The 20597-nt window shown below is 43.0% G+C and overlaps 1 protein-coding gene across 2 annotated transcripts in view; it reads right to left on the reverse strand.

The window, feature by feature from the left end:
• Positions 1-20597, reverse strand: part of FKTN (fukutin) — a 171482-nt gene that overhangs the window by 85432 nt on the left and 65453 nt on the right. For both annotated transcript variants that reach the window (XR_015307228.1, XM_086951704.1), the window contains exon 4: positions 13165-13368. Coding sequence is in view for 1 of the 2 variants with exons in the window: in XM_086951704.1 (XP_086807830.1) it covers positions 13165-13368 (204 nt within the window). In the remaining variant the exon portion in view is untranslated. The remainder of the gene's footprint in view (positions 1-13164; positions 13369-20597) is intronic.

Here is a 20597-nt window from a genome sequence, read left to right on the forward strand (position 1 = left end):
TCGAATAGATATTGAATGACTAGAGCCTGAGCATGAAAGCCTGATTGTCCCATGCTTAGATAATGCAGCGATTGTTACATCAGGCGACACTGTTAGTACTGCCTTAAATGACCCTTTAGAACCGGGCAGGGGGCACATCAGGTTATTATCATGGAACATCGCGGGCCTACGGGCTAAACAGGAGGACCCGATTTGGCTACAAAAGCTTAAGGAACACGATATAGTTGCCTTACAGGAAACTTGGTCAAAAGATAATGGTTTTTGGGTAGATGGCTATATTTCATTCTTTGTTAATGCGCAGAGTTCCACGGCGGGAAGGGATAGAGGGGGTCTGCTACTTCTAGTTTCAGTTAAAGTAGCAGGGACTGTCAAAGAAATCCCCAGTTCCTCACACTTTTTCCAGCTGGTGGAAATTCTTTTGGCAGATAAGAACAAGATTGTGTTAATAAACTGCTATAACTCCATGCAGGGGGGGGGGGGGCCTAATTTTGTTTTAGAAGGTTTATCCTCTTTTTTAATTAATTACATGTCAAAACAAACCACTTTTGTTCAATTAATTATGATGGGAGATTTTAATGTTCATTTGTGTGAGTTACACTGCCAGATTGTAGATGATACCGGTCCAGATCACACATCTTTGCCACATTTTGAGCATAGCCCCAAGGGCGTGGCAATGGAAAATCTGTTATCATCTAATGATTTATATGAACCAGGGTTTTCAGACTCAACAAATCGTGTGGTCACGTATAATGCAAGGGGAAGTGAATCGATCATTGATTACTTTTTTATGTCCCCGGGGCTCTTACGCCATGTATTGTTCTACAATGCAATTGTAAGCGGGTTCAGCGACCATAACCCGGTGCTGCTAGTTTTGGACGCTCTCTCCGGCTTGAGCAAAGGGGCTTTGAGGGCCACCTCTGCAAGGGATGTAAGGAGTAGAGACCAGGGAAAGCGCCTTAAATGGTGTAAAGTTTGCCCTGAGGACTTTCTTGGTCTTATTGAGCAAAACATGGTAGTAGAATTTGAGAAATGTAGGGACGTAGAGAGGAGGGGGAAGGAGGTAGTTAGTGCCTTTGAGGCTATTTGTGCCAGAGTAGAAAAAGAACTTACAGCTAAACCAAGGAGGGGTCCTGTTCCAGCTTTTGGGTGGTTCGATCGCACTTGCTCCAAGGCAGACTCGGCTTTGCTGAAAGCCCTTAAACAATCCCCTAGAGATAGGTCATTGGTGGCACAGTTGAGAAAAGAATATGCTATGGCGGTCAAGTCGCGAAAAAAGGCCATCAAAGAGGAAGCCTGGGACTCTTTGATGGATCCTACCACCCTTAAACAAAGTTTCAAATTCTGGTCCATAATTAATAACCCTTTATTTGCTCAATCAAATAACATGGATCTTGAAATAAACATCCCTGAAGCAGAATGGATTAAACATTTTTCTAATATATATGGCTCAAATGAAATAGTTGAGGCATTTGAAATGCCCTGTTCCCCAACTTCTCCTCTTAAGTTAAAATTTAGTAAATCCGAAGTAGAGGTGGCGATTTTAGGCTCTGCTGTTAATAAAGCTCCCGGCCCAGACGGGGTCCCCTTGGATCTCTACAAACTTAACCCTGAGATGTGGGCAGAGATCTTAGCCAATGTTTTTAACTGTGTGCTTGAGGGGGGTTTGCCAAAAACTTGGGCATGCTCAATCATAGTTCCCATTTTTAAAAAGGGCCAAAGAAACGACCCCAAGTGCTTCCGACCGATATCTTTATTGGATTCTTCCATGAAGGTCCTGGGCAAAGTTTTGCTAGCAAGAATTAACAGTTGGTCCCTAGATAATGATATTTTAACAGATGCCCAGTATGGGTTTCGTTCAGGCAGAGGAATAGAGGACCAATGCTTAAATCTTCATTTGATAATTTCAAAATACACTACTGCAAAAAAGGGTAAATTTTTGTTGCATTTATGGACCTGTCCACAGCCTTAGATTTGGTTAATAGAGCCCGGCTGTGGACCATATTGTTAAAATTGGGACTTGATCCTCCCCTTGTACACTTTTTGGCAGAACTCCACAAGGATTTAAAAGCTTCAATTAGAATGGACCAAGAAGGAAATCGTACAGCTTGGTTCAAATCAAGTAGGGGCGTGCGGCAGGGCTGCATTCTTGCTCCCATGCTGTTCACTCTTTATATAAATTCATTAGAGAAGACTCTTTTAACTGCTACCTTGGACACTCCGCGTGCAGGGGATACTCGCATCCCTGTTCTCCTGTACGCGGATGACGCAGCTTTGATAGCTCAGACTCATTTAGGATTGCAAAGACTCTTAAATGCTTTTAATGATTTTATGTCTTCACTTGACTTAGTGGTAAACAATTCCAAATCTCACGTTATGGCATTTGGGGCTGTTAAAAATAATACCAAACAGTTCAATTGTAATGGTGATGTGATCACTAATGTCAAAATTTTTACTTACCTCGGTGTAATCTATGATACCAAGGGTAGCTGGGCTCCTCAAATTACAGCCAAAACTAAAGCAGTTAGGAGCTCGGCCAATGCTATTTTAAGTTTTTCTAGGAGACTGGGTGGGAAGCCAACTGGTGCTTTATTAAGCCTGTATAGGGCAAAATCTGTGGCAATAGCCAGGTATGGCTCAGGTCTGTGGGGCTATGTGAATTGTGAATCTATACAAAGGGAAGAAAATAAGTTCCTTCGATCTATACTAGGGCTCCCCCAATCAACAGCCACGTTCTCAGTTCACCAGGAACTTGGTTTAGGGTATATCACTGATATCCTTTTAATGGCATCTATTTTGTTATGGATTAGGACCTGGACCAATAACAATCTAGGTTTGAATCATAAAATACTGGGGGACTGTTTAAAATTGGATAAATCTAAAAATATTGCTTGGCTATCATACATCCATAAGTGTTCTTTGGACCTTGGTCGTCCTGAGATTTTTTCTGCCCCTCAAGGTCTAAAGAAATCTGATTTAGATTGGGTCAAGCTCAATTTTTCCAAATTGAAAATCGTGGAGAGGGAGGAACGCCAACTTACAAAACCCACGGTTAGAGCCCATTTTTTGACCATTACCTGCCTTGCTATACAACCGTACCTTGCCATTGTTAACATCCCTTTTCACAGGTGGCTTCTGGTTAAATTTCGGTTTAACCAGATTTACACGGTCCTTTGTCATAGTCAAGGTTGGTATAAGGAGGAGGATGCACCTGTCTGTAACTGCGACAACTTTTCACCGCAAGATAACATGCACCTTATGCTGTTCTGTCATTTCTATATTGTGCCCAGACAGAAATACCTGGTACCTTTATTGAAGGACAAAGCCTTCCATCAGGCAAAACCAGCCCTCCTGTATCTCCAATTGTTGGATTCAGCTTTGGTTATGTTTAGCGTGGCCAATTATCTTGTTGCTGCTGTTAGGATCAGGAGGAGACGACTTAAAATTTAACATAGGGGTTTTGCACGGAAGGATGAAATTTATTTTTTTGTACCTGTAATTTTTAGCTAAATATTTATTCCTCTTTTAGCGGTTTTTAAATTGTGTATATATAAATTGCTATTGATGTATGTAACTTCTCATGAATTTGTATTGTCCCTTTTTTTTTTTGCTTGTAGAATGCTTTTAAACTAAATCGAATAAAGTGGTTTTTGACTTGACTTATAAATAGGGGTTGATATTGTTGACAGAAGTGAAACCTGTTTCAGGTTTCCTACTGTCAAAATGGGAGAAGGAGGCTAGCTCCTCTACAAATTAAGGCTAGGTAATATGTATGTTGCTCTCTCCTTTTCTCAATTTGTTTTTAGCCTGTCTAAATTGTCTGTGAAATAGCAATGAGACATTTAATTGGCTATTCAGTAATACTTTTTTAAACACTGTTAGCATTAATAAAATGAAAAAATATATAGGTTTTATTACTGCCCATCCTGTTTGATGAAATTATGGCAGAATCAGTAGTTTAGACTGCTGTTCCCTTATTTTTACCTTTAAGGGGAATTAGATGTGGGTAGTTTTGTTCTACAAGTCTTAGGTGATAAGACCATTATTGTAGTTTTGCAAGGGCTTTGCTAGTTTTTTATTAGCTAGTTTGTGTAAATAAACTGACAGTCCGTATTAGATCTGATGTGGCCTAGTTTGGATCATGAAAAGTAGAACGTAGGGAAGATGCCCATGTGATCCTTAGCAAAAATGTTTTGAAGAAAATGTTGTTTTATAGATAAGAGCCCCTGTGAAATTAGCAATTTATATTTTTCCTGATGCTCCTATAACATGAGAGCATGGTCCTAAGCGTACAATGTAGGTGCGTTTTATTAAGAAGAATCATTTTAGAAGTGTCTGCAGTCCTGTACAAGTAATGTAAAATTTATGAGCAAAAGTGTAGAACATTTCCTTTTTTTTTTTTAAAGAGTTTTCAGCAGACAGACTTTCCATGTAGCTATCTACCCTTAAATGGCAGAGGATAATGCTCTCACATTGAAGTTAGTGAGGATAATGAAGAGTACCCAATTGAAGAGACTAGAAGTACTGCCTTTGCCTTTGAGAGTGACAGTGCATTCTAGACCAGAGTTGTCCCATGGCTTCTGGCCACTCCTTTGAAGATTGCAGGCCATCTGCCTGCAGTCCCATTGTTAAATACAATGAATTGTTTTTGTACTATATTGAAGAAAACGAACAGCTGGGTCAGGTTCTTACATAACCAGGTTCTGCAGGATCTTCCAGAATAAAAGGAAGAGTCATAATAACCTGCAGAACGATGATTAAGATGAGTCCTAATTCTCATCAGTGACAGCTACAGATGAAGGGCAGACGTCTTGGACCTACAGTCCCAGCACCCAGAAAGTAGCAAGGCTGGACAGCGATCTTCAGCGCGCCATCAATGGCATCTCCAAAGCATTGTGCCTGCTCTATCAGACGGCGTTGGACATTAGACAAGAAGGAGAAGCTGGTTCCCTGTTTGCCACAGAACCAGAGTTTCAGTGCAAAAGAGCGAAAGAGAAGGATCCCTGTTGTTGATGGCAGGGCTGGTTTGAGGCTTCAGTTTTCTACCTGTCATGTGCTGGTAACCTCTGACAGCGCGCGGTCCCTTGAGCCCCTTGGCCTGAGTTTTGGCCACCCCCCTTGTCTTTGCTCCAACGGAAGGGCAGTGCACCGGAGGATCCAAGATTGGCAAAAGGCACTACATTGTGGTACCCATGATGAAAGGAAAAATAAAATTAAAGAGCAGCCCGAGCGTCCAATGACACTGAATAACGAGTGTTGGAGCCTGAGAATGTAGCTGAACATGAAATTGTATTGCTTTTTCTGTTTAAGCAGTACCCGGGTCTGCACTTATTGATCTGTGCCCACGACCAAAGAAGAGCACAATATCTGTAGTGCTGCCGCAGAGGAGAGACACTGGTGCACTGCATTGAGACATTGAGACTTTCGAGTGAGCTGTGAGTGTTTGCCAGGAGGACACTCCAACAGATACTCAGAAGCATTATTTTCATGGAAGGCCTTGATCGGAAGAAGACAACGGAAGCAGATTTGATGGACGATAGAAGCCTACCAAAGAGGCTTAGAACGGACTTTGGCATAGTTGGACAAGTGATTCCAGTGCAATTGTATGAAGTGGGTGTAGGATATGTTCCCATTGGACTGAATTGCCATGGAAGAGGAATAGCCTCTAGTAGCTCTGCCCCTAGCATCCAAAATGGTCCACCAGAAGTACATTTGTGTGACTGTTCTTACTGTTCTGCGGGCATCGTTTTTAAGTAGTGTTCTGTCTGTACTCTGATAAAGGGTATTCCCATTTCACCTGAGACCATTGATAAGGATTGCCACTGTCTCGCCTGAGTATATAATAGTCACTGAAATGCATAGGAGCCCTGAAAATGTTTACTAGATGATTTTAGGATTTGCTTTAGCTTAGGACTAGAAAAATGATAATTCTGTTTGTAATAGTGGTCATTACTCTCTCCTGCTATCTGTAGGTTAATTATGACCCAATGCTCCATGTATTCCTGCTTATAGCTTACATATACCCGCTTGATGAAATGTTTAGAATGGAAAATGCCCACCTAGCAATGAATTAGGAAATTGATAAATTATGAAAATTAATGTGCAAATATTTTCTATGTTCCTACTGGATCATGGGAATGTCATCAGCTAATGCTAAAACGGTTTTCTGTTGTAAATTGGCAGCAATGGGTTAGCATTAGCAGAAGCCATCCTATATTTATAAGTTATCTTATCCGTTTTGTGAAAGCCATATTGTATTTCTGGCAGCCATTTTGTTTGCCATGTGCTCGACATGTGCTCTGTCCTACCTTTCTGTTAACTGCACTTGAAATCTGCCTAGAGACAAACTATATTCAGCATCTTCCACCTTCGCAGATGCCCAGAAGGGCCTAGCTAGTAGAATGCACCTGCTTCTCTAGTATAATTGTCAGGCTATTTTTGGTGCTGTATGGAGAAGTAACTCTCCTCCCACTTTGTTGAGCAAGCAGATCTTGTATGCCCATCTTAGTCATTTTGCATGCTTACATGAGACAGGACTGCCCCTTGTTTTATGCTTACTATGTAGCCCTAATATTATATAAGGCCTCTGTTTTCTGTACTCCTCAGACTGCCTCATTCAGTTGCTAAGGTTTCTGTGTGAAGTAGTCTCACTCATTTGAGTTTAATAAAGATGTTCTTTTATGTTTCAGCTTCTGTGCCAATTTCTTCTTTGTTGGTTTAAAAGGACCAAGTATCAGTGGGACCCCTAGGAACTTTTTTGATTTCTACAGTATGTCTTAACAGGGCTCTGCAAACGAAGGCCAGTACATTCCCTTCCACACTCTCATGGTAGTAAGGGCGAGCAGTCGAAGGTTTCTCATGGAGGTATTCTGGGAGTACAGACTTAGAACTCAGTCAAATAGACAATGACTGACTGTCCAGCCTAGTGACTGTCATAGTCAGAATAGTCCCTCAGATTACCGTTTGGGGACGCCGAAAGGTATGCTGTCACCTGGTTGGTTATCAATTCTTCATGCACTTCACCTCAGGATCCATGTAGAGAGATCCGGTGATCCATCAAAGCTCAGAACTGTGCCTGTTTTAATCCCAGTTCGCTCGTGAGTGTTCCACACTCTGGTAACATAACTGGGCTTCTCCAGGACACTCTTTCCCTCTCTGTGCAGACAAGCTTCTAGGTGCTAGTCAGGCCCACAGCCCTCAAGCAAGGTGCTCATATTTCATGTGATGTCCCCTCCCATCTGCGAGACTGGCTGTCAGACAGACACCAATCTAGCTCTTTGAGTACTGCTTAGAACATTCCCTTCTTTGATCAAGAATAGAGTGGAAATGGAACAAAGTGGCACCTTTATATTGGTTTTCCAAATAAGGGGATGTTGCTCCAATCTCGAACGTCAAGGAAGAGCTTGGAGAGGGTCAGGGGGGTGGGTTATTCTCAAATTTCATTTTTGGCCAGAGTGCAAATACAGCATTTATGCAAGGGGATGGCGCTCACAACAGGTAATAACAAGGCTGGCTCCAAGAGAGACTATCCAAAACAGGAGCACCATGAAATGCGAATTCTTTAAACTTTTCTGTCATTAGCCTTCCTGAAGAGAAAAGGGCAGTCCCTTGCTAGACACCTCCCTAGCTCAAACAACAGAATTTGCAGCTACACCCCCATTTTTCCACCATAAACCAAATGGTATAATGGCTAATCAACAATCCCTTTGCTAAAAGGTCCTCATAGTTTCTAAGAATAGCTGCATGTTTATCCTCCCACAAATCCACGCCTCAGGCTCCTCATTCTAGCACCAGGAATGCACGAAATAACTCCATTGTCTGGGGAAGCTGTACTACATCCTCCATCGTATGCAGAGTCAACAACGGGCAACCCAAAATGGATTCTGCTTCCTCCAACAACCACAATTTTAACACACTAAGCAGTCTTTAAACCATACATACCTTACGAACAAGCATGTGACACACATTCAGAATGTCGGTTTAAGTGTCTGGGTGTCAGATATTAGTGGAACTTGACGCAAGTTATGCCAGTTGGTCCTGCTCTCCATCTGAACCAGGAAACGTTATGCTCAGTACTATAATCTACGAAAACCTATGCTGCTGCCACTGCTTCAGGTCAACAACTCAAGTAGCTGGACTGAAGTCTTATGTCAAGACAGAGCTCACACTTGGTGCGCCCCTTCAGGTTACAGGACAGGTTTGCCCAGGAGGACCTTAGGGATAGGCTACATAAGAAAAACAATTTCCTGCCAAAGGCATTAATACGTTTTGACTCTCAACTCTCCCCGGGGGAGGGTGTTTGGATTGACTTTACTTGTAACTGCCTGAACCACAAGACTTTTAGGCGAGTGGCGCAGAGTTAAAAAAGTCAGACCGGCAGAGGTTACTATGGCTCAGACCAAGTGGCGCTGACAGTGTCCAAAAGAGTTTTATTAAATGACAAAAGCCTTCTTTTTTCTGAATCTCTGTAGTTCGAGCAAGAGGGAGTTGACACTTCATATGGAGTGGATCCCCCCGAAATTTTGAGCTTATTTGTAAGGTACCCAGGTGCAGGGCCTAGGTCTATCATGGTGCAGGACTTTCAGTGCCATGCAAGCTATCTTCAGCTGATCCTAGCTTCAACTGGGTGCCAGCTGAGGGATTTTAAAGAGGGTGTGATTTGGGTGAAATGCCTTGTTCCTGTTTTTGGGGTAGCCTCGAGTAGTGCTGTGCTTGATTTCGGTAAATCTGTTAAGGTCACACTTCCATATTCCGGTCTGGAAGGGACTAAGGATTGGACTACGATCTTGAAGTTTGGTGGTGAGATGAAGGGTTTAATCTTCAGGAGGTTACGCTGGAGAAAGGCACTGTGTGTGGATGTGCCGACATGCAAAAGATATTTTCCAGGGTTATCCAAAGGAATTCTGTTGATTTCAGGGTGATGGGTTTACATTTGAGAATGTCTGGTTATTTAATTCATTAATGTATCAGGGGATAACTGTGGGGTCGAGAGAAGAGTAGGAATTTAGTTTTCATGGCATTTAAATTGAGGTGTTTTTGTGACAGCCAGGTCTGGGTTTTCGCTGAAGTGTCACGGAGTCAGGTGATATCTTTCATGGAGGACATCTTCAAGTTCAGAGTAGTGTCATCAACATACATGTGGTACTTGTGTCATGGTCTTCGCCTGCAGTTCCAAATCTAGGTTAAAAAGTGTGAGGAGAGGTTGAGGGACTCCCATTTTGACTGGGAACACTTTAGATAGTGATCCTCCTAGTTTGATTCTTTGCTGGCAGTTTTGTATAAAAGAGGTGAAGCATTTGAGTAGTTTTCCATAAAGCCACATTCTGTGAGCAAATAACTCTAGGAGGGAATCTTGACTGGTTGTGTCAAACACCAAAGACATTCTGGTCATGGAAATTAAAAGTTGTCCATGAAGTGTATGGTGGCCAATTCGCTGCTGCATCCTGGTCTGAAACCAAACTGGAACATGAGCAGTTGGATGAACTGTTCAATGTGTCGAAATAATCGGTTGTGTACACATTTTTAACACATTTTTGTGAGGAAGGGGATGTTCAACACCAGACCGAAATGATTTCAATCTATTGTATCAGCTTCTGGTTTTTTGAGGCGAGGTGCCACTTGCCCCACCTTCTAAAAGTCTGGGATAGTTTCTAGGGTTAACAACTGCGATTTTCATCTAGTGGTGAGATCAGTTGACTGATATCTTTCAGGATTGTTGAGGGGATTGACTCATTGAAACGCAATGTTGGTTTAATAAACACTATGATCTTGGCGATCTCATCTACATTAAGGTTTCTGAACTCGCTCTATGTGGCCTAATTTTTGGTCTCAGCCGACTGGATGTAGGTTTGGGCTTCATCATATTGTGGTTTCCCAATAAGCGCTGAATACGCTGTTGATTGAGTCCTGTATCATTTCATTTTCAGAAGCGGTTGCTTTTTCAATTTTTTTATTTTCTCCTCGAAAGGAGGTTGTAAATGCTTTGCAGATTTCGGTGGAGGTGTTTGTGATTACTGTGGGATTGTGGGTCCCATTTGAATTTCGAAGAGTTTAACCCACTGGCATTTTGTAAGTACAAGTAAAGCCTTTTATCAGTACAGCGAGGGGGAAGCAAATTGTCCTCTCCTCGTCATGAACAGTGTCATGTGAAACAGTTGGTGTGCCCTCATCATGTCAGAATCAGGGCTGAATACGGTCTCCAGCCGCTGTGAATACTGCTGTCGCGAAAGAGGTTGAGGATAAGGTTGCAACTTAGAAATATCATAATGCAGCATTCACCTGGTGCTGGCCAGTGTTGACTAGGGTTGGAGATCAACATCAGCACTGGACCCGGTAACGGCACTAGCAGTATTAAAATCGGCATGAAAGGAAAGTGACACGTGTGGCCCATGAAGTGTGGGTGTAAATTCTGTATTAGTGTCAGTATAGGTCTTGGGAACAGGTCCCAATGGGACAGTCAGAGTTGAGGGAGGCCTGCGACTGGAAGTTCAATTGGAAGCTTATGTGGTTCCATGGGTACCATAGGTGCATCAATGGGAACTGGCGGAATGTGGACAATCTGTAGCATAGCCTATTTGAAGGCCACTGTTTGCTATGGAAAAATTCAGGGTATGCGGTGAACAACAGCAGAACCGAATCGGGATCAGAAGAGAACCTTGCAACTTCTGGCGGGATAGGGTCAAGTCTCCCTTGACATTCTTGTTCTTATGGCACATTTGCAACTTCCACTTACTTGAAGACTTTGAGGGGAAAGTGGACTTCACATTGGACTGGCATCCTGACCACTAGCGGCCCACAACTTCGAGTGGGACCACTTGTGTCAAACACGACCTCTTCTAATGCTCAGTGACATGGAGCGCACCTTCAGCTCTCTGAAGGCTTTCGGGTACACGAGAGTACACTTTTCACACAGCTTTAAGGCCAGGCATCATAGGAACACGTCATGGGTGTCCCTAATCGACATCTGCTTCCTACAGTTGCAGCACTGCTTTAATCCTGTGGTTTTTATTGGGGAGACATTTTCCATCGCATACTGTTTGGAGATTATTTTGAGTTATCAAAAGGCTAGCAACATTGGGAGTAAAGCTCTGGAGCCACGTCGACTGGCATGGAATGAAATAAATAAGCCACAGCACACAGGGGTGGAGCCTATATGCAGCTCCACTCATTACTTCCAGTGTGGTGCAAGGTCGCTGCAGAACCACACAGCACTATTTGTCAGTGAGAACTTTCCAGGTCCACTCCAGTGCCTGGAAATTTTGAAGATGAAGCATCTGTAGTTAGAGGTATACATCACAAGCGCTTTTTCCATATAAGAAACCTGCCTCTAAAGCATACTTCTTTAGTGAAATAAGATTCTATGCAAGTTTATGAGATCACCCGATTTCCTGAAGACTCAACTGTCAATAATATTGTGATGTTATAGCCTTGCTGGCTAGTTAAAGCAGGCATCTGAACACAGTTTAGTCGGACACTAAATGTGCTCCCAATGTGCCTCCTTAAAGCAAAAAAAGATGCAGCAACGAGGACTGGTGGGGTTTTTATAAAAACAATTGTATAATAAGCTACAAGCCTTTATGAGAATGCTCTGGAAATGAACACTGTGTTTTTATTAACCCCAAAACCATAAAACTGTTTGCAGCAGCACATCCTCTAGACTTGTTGAGAGAGTTAAAGCCTGGTTTTGAAAGTAGTATGAAGGGTAGGGTGTCCAACCTTTTCTTTACTTCGAGCTACTTATGTTCAGTTAAAATCATACTGGGCTACTAGTATTATCAGTGTTGTAATAGGGACCACATCAGAAATAATAACATTAGTGGCCACCCAATGAAAGGATACCAGCAGTGATCACCTCAGTGCATCAGGCCGGACTGCCACCAGTAATGTAAAAAAAATGTGAATTCTTCTGCATGGTTAATACACAACAGCCATAACTGCGATTACCCTAGAATCATATTAGTAATAAATTGTTCACACTGTGCACGATTTAACACTCAAATATCTGCATTAAATCTATATTTCGGAAATGCGATAATTTTCTCAAAACATTAGATCATAAGTTCTAGAAATACACAAATGTTAGTCTCGAATACATTCTTTTCAATTTTGGTATACATATTCAGTAGCGCAAAATCTTCTAATTTAGTAGGCTGGGCTGCACCCAGGAGAGCTACTTAGCGGTACCTTGAGAGCTACCAGTAACTCACAAGAGATTCGGAGAAGCCTGATCAAGGGTGTGCCCTTTTTTAAATCACTGTAGTACACTGGATGAATGTGTAAAATGGATGGGCAGGATAGGAGTAAAGCAGTGCAATGAAGAGCAGACAGTCCTCTAGTGCTCACCTTGTTCTGTGGTCTGACCACAGGCATCAGGCCAAACAGGTATAGGTTGAAGAGGCGAGAGGTGCTATTTACAGCAGGTGTTAGGTGTTAATCTGTGGATAATTACCATTTTAGGCAGGTACACAGGAGACAACTTTGGAAAAGGGCCAACTCCAAAAAGGTGATGTAGCAACATGCCATTATTTTGCCTGGGCCAACAAAGTTATTCTACTTTTAACAATTACCTCCATAGGTGCAAGACATGGCACTCTTAAAATGGGGGACAGCATGCAATAAGACAGGCAGTCTGAGATATGGAGAATGGCTCTAACCAAAGGAGAGGGCAGTTGGCATGAAGAGTCCGGAAGCATGACAGAATTCACATGTGCAAAACACAGAAGTGTGAATTCAAACAACATTTATTTTGGAACCATTTCTGTGTCTTTTGTAGCATTTTAAAAACCCAAAAAAGAGAAAGTATGTTGCTTACATTGAAAGAAAGCATGCAACTCAAGCAATAAGACGTTTACCCCCAAAGTGTCCTGCAGTCCATATTACACACCATAAAAGTCTCAATGAACAAAAAACATGACACCCAAAGCATCTGGCAGTTTCGATCTCCTCAAAATAAATTAGAAAAAAACTACATGCGTAAATTAAATACATTTCAAACTTAAACTTTTAAATCCAAAATGTTGGCCATAGGTGATATAATAATATTCACAACCATTCTTTAAACACAGGAAATGGTGGATAAGTTAATGGTTTGGGTGCACTTTTAAGGCTGTATAAGGCACTGCTTTTTAAAAAAACACAAGCAATCCAACTTCAGACTGTGGGTCATACCTCATGTTTCCACTGTTTTTCAAGCAGAGCAAAGGTGGTGAATTCCCTTGGGGAGCAGAAGTACTTGCATCCATTGCTGATACTGTCAGGGGAGCTCCTGATCTGCTCCAAGTCCTTACTAATCAGACGGAGTACTGGAGGGTCTATGAGATACACTGGTACATTGTGGCTCGATACCAGAGCAAGAAATTTTCTAACGGCACGCTGTTTGTAAAAGAAAAAAAGAACAATGATCCTGATTATGTTTGACTGACATGAAGCATTGTGATGGCTTTATTTCTATTCTAGTCAGTACTCTAACCTCAAAGATAATGTGGCAAATGTTTGTTGGCTGATGTAAAGGAGACTGCTATAACACGTTACACAAAATAAATTTGACAGTAGAGGGGATTAGTCTACATATGAACATGTGACACAAATGTTATCACTCCACACAACAAATAGAATATCTCGACAGGACACAAGCATAGGTATCCAGCATTTGGAAAAGTAACACGCAAGACTGAAGGTGGTTGAACGCTTGTATAACAGCAGGTCCACCTTGCTGCTCCTCCTTCCAAAGCAAACAATGCATGAAACAGGGGATGGATAAATTGAACGCTGCATTTAACCAATGATCTATATTGGGGGATGTCACAGAATTATCGTGAGAAGCAAACACCCTAATGTTTGAAACTTTGCTACTGCAGGAATTGAAAACACTCACAATCTACAACTCTGACATGGCACAAACATATCCATATTAAACACTTTTAGGTAGCCATGAGCCAGTTTTTAGCACAGGGTAGGAATACAGTTTAGTATCTATTACTTTAGAATTAAACACTTAGTACAGATACCCACACTGTATGAATGTAAGCATTACACAAGACACATTTAATTGGTATCTACAGTAGTTAATATGAATTGAGATACATATTGAATAAAATTTGGATACCTCTACATCAGACACCCCTTTTTGGCATGCCATATTTTCTAATCGGTTACTTCTATTTTTTCCATTCTTCTTTCACAATTTATCTTCTTTTTAAGTGAACGGTGCTAAAAATAGCATTGCATGTTACTTATTAATTCAAGGCACAGCAGCAAACGTAATGAACTAAATGACTAAGAGTAAGCTATGAAGAAATTAATGTAGGCTAATGAAGAAATGAAATATACATTGTTATTAAGACAAAAGCCTCATGTTAAGTGTAGTGGATGAGGAACAGCAGTGATAACATGGCATATGTTCCATCCTCAAAACTTGTGGTTCCCTCGTTCTATTTAGAGTTGGAAGAACCTCTTTATTTTCTATGGCAGAGCACGTGCTGGCTCTGCCAGGGAGAACCACTGAACAGCAGCCCACCCAGCAGTGATCCATCGGTCAATGCATGACAATAACTCAACACTATTAGCTCCAAACAGGAAATCAAAATAAAGACATCCAAGCGCTAGTAATAAAATGCCTAGGATATCAGGTGGAATTTCTTTGTTGCTTTTCAGTAATAAACTCCCACTAACAATACAAAAGTCTTTGCTGAGCTGGCGATTAAACATGGAAACCGCTCAGCAAAACTTCAGTGTCTTCAGAAGAGGCAACATGGCAGCTTTACTGAAGGAAGAGAGATCTTTGCGTGGATGGCGCAGATCTTTAAGTATGGTAGGCAGTGTTCCACCAGGTCAACAAAGGACATCCCTCAGTCAAACATGCTCGAACACCCTGATTACAAGATAACTGCTTGATCCCTGAAGTCCTTTTGAGTGTGGTTCCCCCGATTCAAAGGAAGAGAACTGTAGGCATTTTCCACCTGCCCCCTCCTGGCACCGATGTGCACCAGGAGGCGCAGGGTATGCCGAAACTATGTAACACTTAATGACCTGAGGCAATATGCCACCCAATATTTCTATTGCATATGAACATGTACATGGTGGCAACAATCCAAGACACAATCCTCCTCACTAACTGTGGCTATTTATGATCCACCTCAAAGAGATAGCTTGGAGCACATGGCAGTCTTGCAGCCACCTGTATGGAGGCTTGCAAGCTTAACAAGGAGGTCCATTCAAGAAGATCTTGCATTCTCGCTAGAGGGAACTATTGTGAGGCAAAGCTTTCCCTGTTAGAAACCACAGCAGCAACCACTGCTACATCTAGTTCACATCTAACTAAAAGAAAGAGTGACAAAAGTAAATGAGAAATACACGCAGAACAAAAACCAAGGTCAGCCACAGGTGGTTTGCACAAATAGTTTTCAAGAAGAAGCCTTATAATAACAGTTCCTATGACATAATTCCTTGCAATGTGCAAAAAGGGAAGCTAGGTTCAAAGATCATTTAATAAATAGTTTTTCCAAGCTGTAATCATTTTTTTAATATATTTTAGTGCCTTAGTGTTGGGAAGATTTAAACAACTGAATGAGACGATGGATCTTATTTCTGCACTATCAACAAACAGAAACAATAATTTGCAAATCAGCACTATAAATCGCACACCGTGACAGCCCGTGCACTCTAAACAGAGCAAGGTCACCGATCTAACAATGTGGCCAGGTACTACAACAAACAAGGATTACTGACATTTTGAGATTTCAACTGAGTAACCCTTCTGTTTCCCCTTTTGTTAATACATTGGTATTTAAATGTATATACTGTCCCTGTAGATATATGTTTGGAAACCTCCAACCATCCTGTGAGGGAATCTTATCAGTGCACTGTTTTGTATTTATAAATGTGGTATCGTCAGTCTTTTATATATGTTGTATTATACAATATATGTTTTGTATGTTTCGCAGCCCTGATGAAGTCCACAGAAGTTGGACGAAACGCGTTGGCTGTTTTTACCTTACTCATTTGAAGATTAAAGAGCAATTTTGGATTTGTACTGATTGGATGGACTAAGTTATTATTGGAACTTGTGGTGCACTTCACAATTGTGATTGAATCGGTTCTTGGTCCTTGTGATCGCTCTCTGGAAACAGCGGGAGCAGTGGACGTGCACACTATTCAGTAATATAATTTGAATTCTGGACTAACTTTGGGTAATTATTGGGGGAGGTGCGTTTTGCTTCTTAGGCTTGCTGTTTAGTTTTGATTGTATATATTGTTTGACATGTTGCTGGTTGATTTTTGTCATAATATTTTTGACGCTAGTAAAACTTATGTGATAAAAAATTCAAATGAAAAAATTACCAAGTTCCAAGACAAACACAAAAAGGAGATTTTACTCCGATTACTTGGTGATTTTAATATAGGTATTATGTAATCCGGATTGGTATAAGACATGAGGTCTTGTAGACTTTGAGGGGAGAACTTTGACACATTGTAAGCTTGCACCTTATGGAGAGGCCTGAAACATCATCACAATGGCTAGGGATTTGGTTTTTGGCCTCTTCTGAAGTCATTTCTTCCTACTTCTTAGGGCAATAATAGATGCAGTACTATAGACCATGTGATTTTGTCTTCTGACTTAGCTCCACTTTTTTGATGTTTTAGCTAGCTGTAGCAGTGATCATAACCCACTAATAACTGCTTTTAACATTATTTTAAGAGGAGGAAGTTCTCAGGGTGAAAGTCATGAGACTGAGTAATTGCAGAACAAAGGTGTTAAAGTTAATGGTGGGAAAGTAAATATAGAACAATTTGTGCAAGAATGTATCAAGGAGAATCAGAACCTTTCACTGTTATGACCAATTAGATGGAAGAACCAGCCTCCATATTAACTGCTTTTAACCTGTTGTGTGCCTCCAGCTCTTCAAAACTGAAAAGAAAAAAAAGAAAAGAAGGCCAAGAGCCAACCTCCTCCAGGTTAGTTCAACCAAACATGTACTGCTGCTCATCATGATCTTAAAGCAGTATTGAGATAAAGTCCACAAGATAGGGCTAAGATTCTCACAGACAGAAAATCGTATAAGGAGACACTAGCGGTGAGGAAGTCTGAGATCAGAGCTAAGGCATGGTGCGATCTTAAAATTGCAGGGTCTCATAAAGACAGCTCGGCCTTTTAGAAGGTAGTTAATAATTTGTTCTTTACTCTGCATCATAGTTCAAATGTTGAGTGCCTTATCCCTGTACAAAGGTGGGTTAAGCATTTTCTTAACATTTTTTAACCAGAATATCCTGTTTCTTCTGCCGTGAATGTGGACGAGGCCACTCTTGATCAGGGAGAACCTCTCCTTTTTAGTAAAACTATTAGCTCTAACAAGGTTGCGTTTATAAATCAGGAGAGCCCAGGTGAGAAAGCCTCAGGCCCAGACAGAGTTCCTGTGAATCTCTTTAAGGAGAACTTACCGATCTGGGCCGCTTGATTGACAACTTGACACAAGAGTCCATAGTTAGCGCCCTAGTTTCATCCTGGAGAGAGATAATTTGGTCCAGATTTTCAAAAAAGGTGGTATAAATTACCCAGGATGCCATCTGCCTATCTCTTTACTAGATAGGACCTTTAAAATACTGGGAAGGATTTTAGTTTTGTTAGAAATGGGATCTCTGGTTGGCTAAGGCTTGCGCCAAAGCCAGGCAGAGATCACCACTCCAGTCAGGGCAAGGGAGGTACATGTCAAAGATAACCCCTTCTCACCCCCTTGGTAGCTTGGCACGTGCAGTCAGGCTTATCCCAGAGGCAATCTGTAAAGCGTTTGCGCAAAACACACACACACAGCAGCAACAAACTAGGCGCACCACAAAAGGAACTCCACACAAGGTTATATATAAAAACAGCCTTTGCATTATGAGAAACACATTAGAATAGTAATCACAGAATGTACACTGTGCCAACTGGCACTGGGCAGTATTTACAGGGGGATTATATACACATGACAGGGCCACACGGACCACTGTCAGAATCATCACTTAGTAGAAATAGTAACAGTAAGATTTATCATAGACATAGAACACAACCAGTAATTGTAGCACAAATAGTAAATGTATAGCACAACCAGTTGCTACTGGTGAAATACTGAACTGAGGCCTAGAGCCTGCAACGTAAATCACACTATGCAATAATCATCACATTGGGCATAAAATACATGATGTGCCAACCTCATAAACACTAAATCACATTAGGCATAGGTATCACCAGTATAGACATATTACACAGAAATCAGGGTCTCACACACTGAAATGGACCCCAGGCCAACTGGCCTCTCACAGGGGGTTCAAACGCCCAACGTCCAGAATGTCAGGGCTGTTTGCGCATGCAGCGGAGTAAAATTGTGCAAAAGATCAGGCCTAAACGTGGCAGCTGCCCACTATTTGCTGGGCAGCTATGAAAATGAGCATGGGCACCAGGATGCCCTCTAAGCCCCTCTCTGGGACTCTGAAATTAACTATGGCCCCAAGTTGCAGCTGCCTGCGCTCTCGCAGGGCAGCTGGAAAAACTACCAAAACAAGTACTGGCACTGCGGGGGCCTTAGGAGTCCACACTGGGACTCTCAACCTGAAATGGCCCCCAAGTCCCACTCCGGGACTTCTAAAAAGGAATGGCCCAAGAGAGTGCTGGCACAACGGTGCACGTTACGTTGGAGTCCCCCTTTGGGACTCAGAAGGAAACTAAACCTTGCCCCCGTGTTGCAGCTGCCCTCTGACAAGGGTGCAGCTGTGAGCACGGACAATGTGCCTGAAGCGGGCGCCAACCATGTGCGTGTGGACCCCACGGGGCTCGGTTACCAACCCCACTCACCCACGCTCCCGGGCATCTCTCAGCCTTTTCCTCACGCTGGCCGGACACGCAGGGCTCGCACCACGGCTGCGGGAGCCCTGCCACCAGGATCCTTCAGAGCTTCGTCGCGGGCATACGTCGCGGGGCTCTCCCTCAAGATGCAGGGCTCTCTCCAAGCATGGGAGCCCCGCCAATGAGCCTTCGTCCGGCCTCACCGAACTTCACCAGGGCCCACTCCTGGGACCGCGTTGCGGCTGCAGCGCTTTGTCTCCCCGGGCTGTGGCAGTGATTCCACAGCAGAGATGCGAAGTGGGCACCCGATAAGTATATAACTAAAAACCCAACAAGGCAGAGATGCAGGGTGGGCACACGCTTACTTTCACGCATAAGGTGGGGTGGGGTCCCGCCAACGAGCAAAACACAGGGGAATTGCCAGGCAGCCTCTCCGTGCTGCAATTCACGAACGGAAGCGTCTTCCAAGCGCCAGGGCCCACAACTCAGCAAAAGGTCAAAGGTGCAAGCTGGACAAAACACAAGCGCTGCTCCCAGGAAGCACAGCGCTCCCCAGCAAGAAGGATGCAGGGCTTTTCAGCAAGAATCCAGGCAGGCTCTCAGTCCAGAGAAAAGTCCTTTCAGGGGCAAGGGGGCAAAGGCTGGGCCCAGGCAGGCCAGCTCACAGGACCCTCCAGCAGGGAGGCAGTCCCTAGTGACGGTACTTCCTGGAGCCCAGCAGCAGCAGGCCCCCACCTCAAGTCAGGAATAGTACACCAGGACATTTTCATGGGGTCACAGCCCCAATATTTATACTGCATTTCCCTTTGTGTCACAGCACAGGTTTTAGGGATACTAGTTAGAACTGGTATAGGGGAGCTATGGAGCACTTTGTTTTGCACAGCTCCTCTCTCCTTTGTCAGGTGGGGGCTCAGGAATTAGACACACCACAGGGAGCGGAGCCAACATTGTGGTGGTAAGGCACAGTCCTATTCAGGTTCAGCTCCTCCCTCCTATCTATGTGCAGATCTCCCTATTCACCACTGGGCAGACTCATCCTGGCTCCTGGAGCCACCCACACCATCCAGCACATGTCAATCACAAGCCAGACATGCAATTCACATCAGGCAGGCAGACACACTGCACACAGAAATGCCAACTTCTAAAAGTGGCATTTCTCCACCACTCACCAAATACCTGCGCACACCATTGCGCAGCATTTATTCTCACGATTTCATACATTCTAAACTTGCCCCTGCACTCCTCTCATAACAGGAATTACCATGGACACACATATCCCCCATGCATTCCTATGGGAGGGCAGGCCAATCTCACCACCTACACTCAGAGCGCGCACGCTTTTTACACTGGGCCACTGTGCTAAAGTGTACACAGGGCAAAAACTACTAATATCAGGTCACAGAAAAGGCAAAAAGTTTAGGGGTGAGCCTGCCAAAAGGGCCAAGTCCAACAAGTTTCAAAATTGGAATACTGGGCAATTGAGAATAAGGTGTCTGACGTACAGTTTAGCTTTCGGCCAGATGTAGGCAAAGTTCTAGCAGTGCCTTAAGTTGACTGCCTGATTATTCGCTCTACTTCCCATGTCACTCCCCTAACTGCTGTTCTTATCTATCGCCCCCCTAACCCTACCCCCACCTTTGTTTCTTGCCTCCAGGACATCCTCGCAACCCTGGTCATTAATAACTCATCTGTACTGGTCCTGGGTGACCTTAACTTTTGGCCTAACGATCCGGCCGAAAGCTCTCAATCTAAGGAGTTCACCGAACTAATGACCAGCCTTAAC

The sequence above is a fragment of the Lissotriton vulgaris genome, unplaced genomic scaffold, assembly GCF_964263255.1.
Source record: "Lissotriton vulgaris unplaced genomic scaffold, aLisVul1.2 SCAFFOLD_2325, whole genome shotgun sequence".
In the NCBI taxonomy this organism is placed as follows: Eukaryota; Metazoa; Chordata; class Amphibia; order Caudata; family Salamandridae; genus Lissotriton; species Lissotriton vulgaris.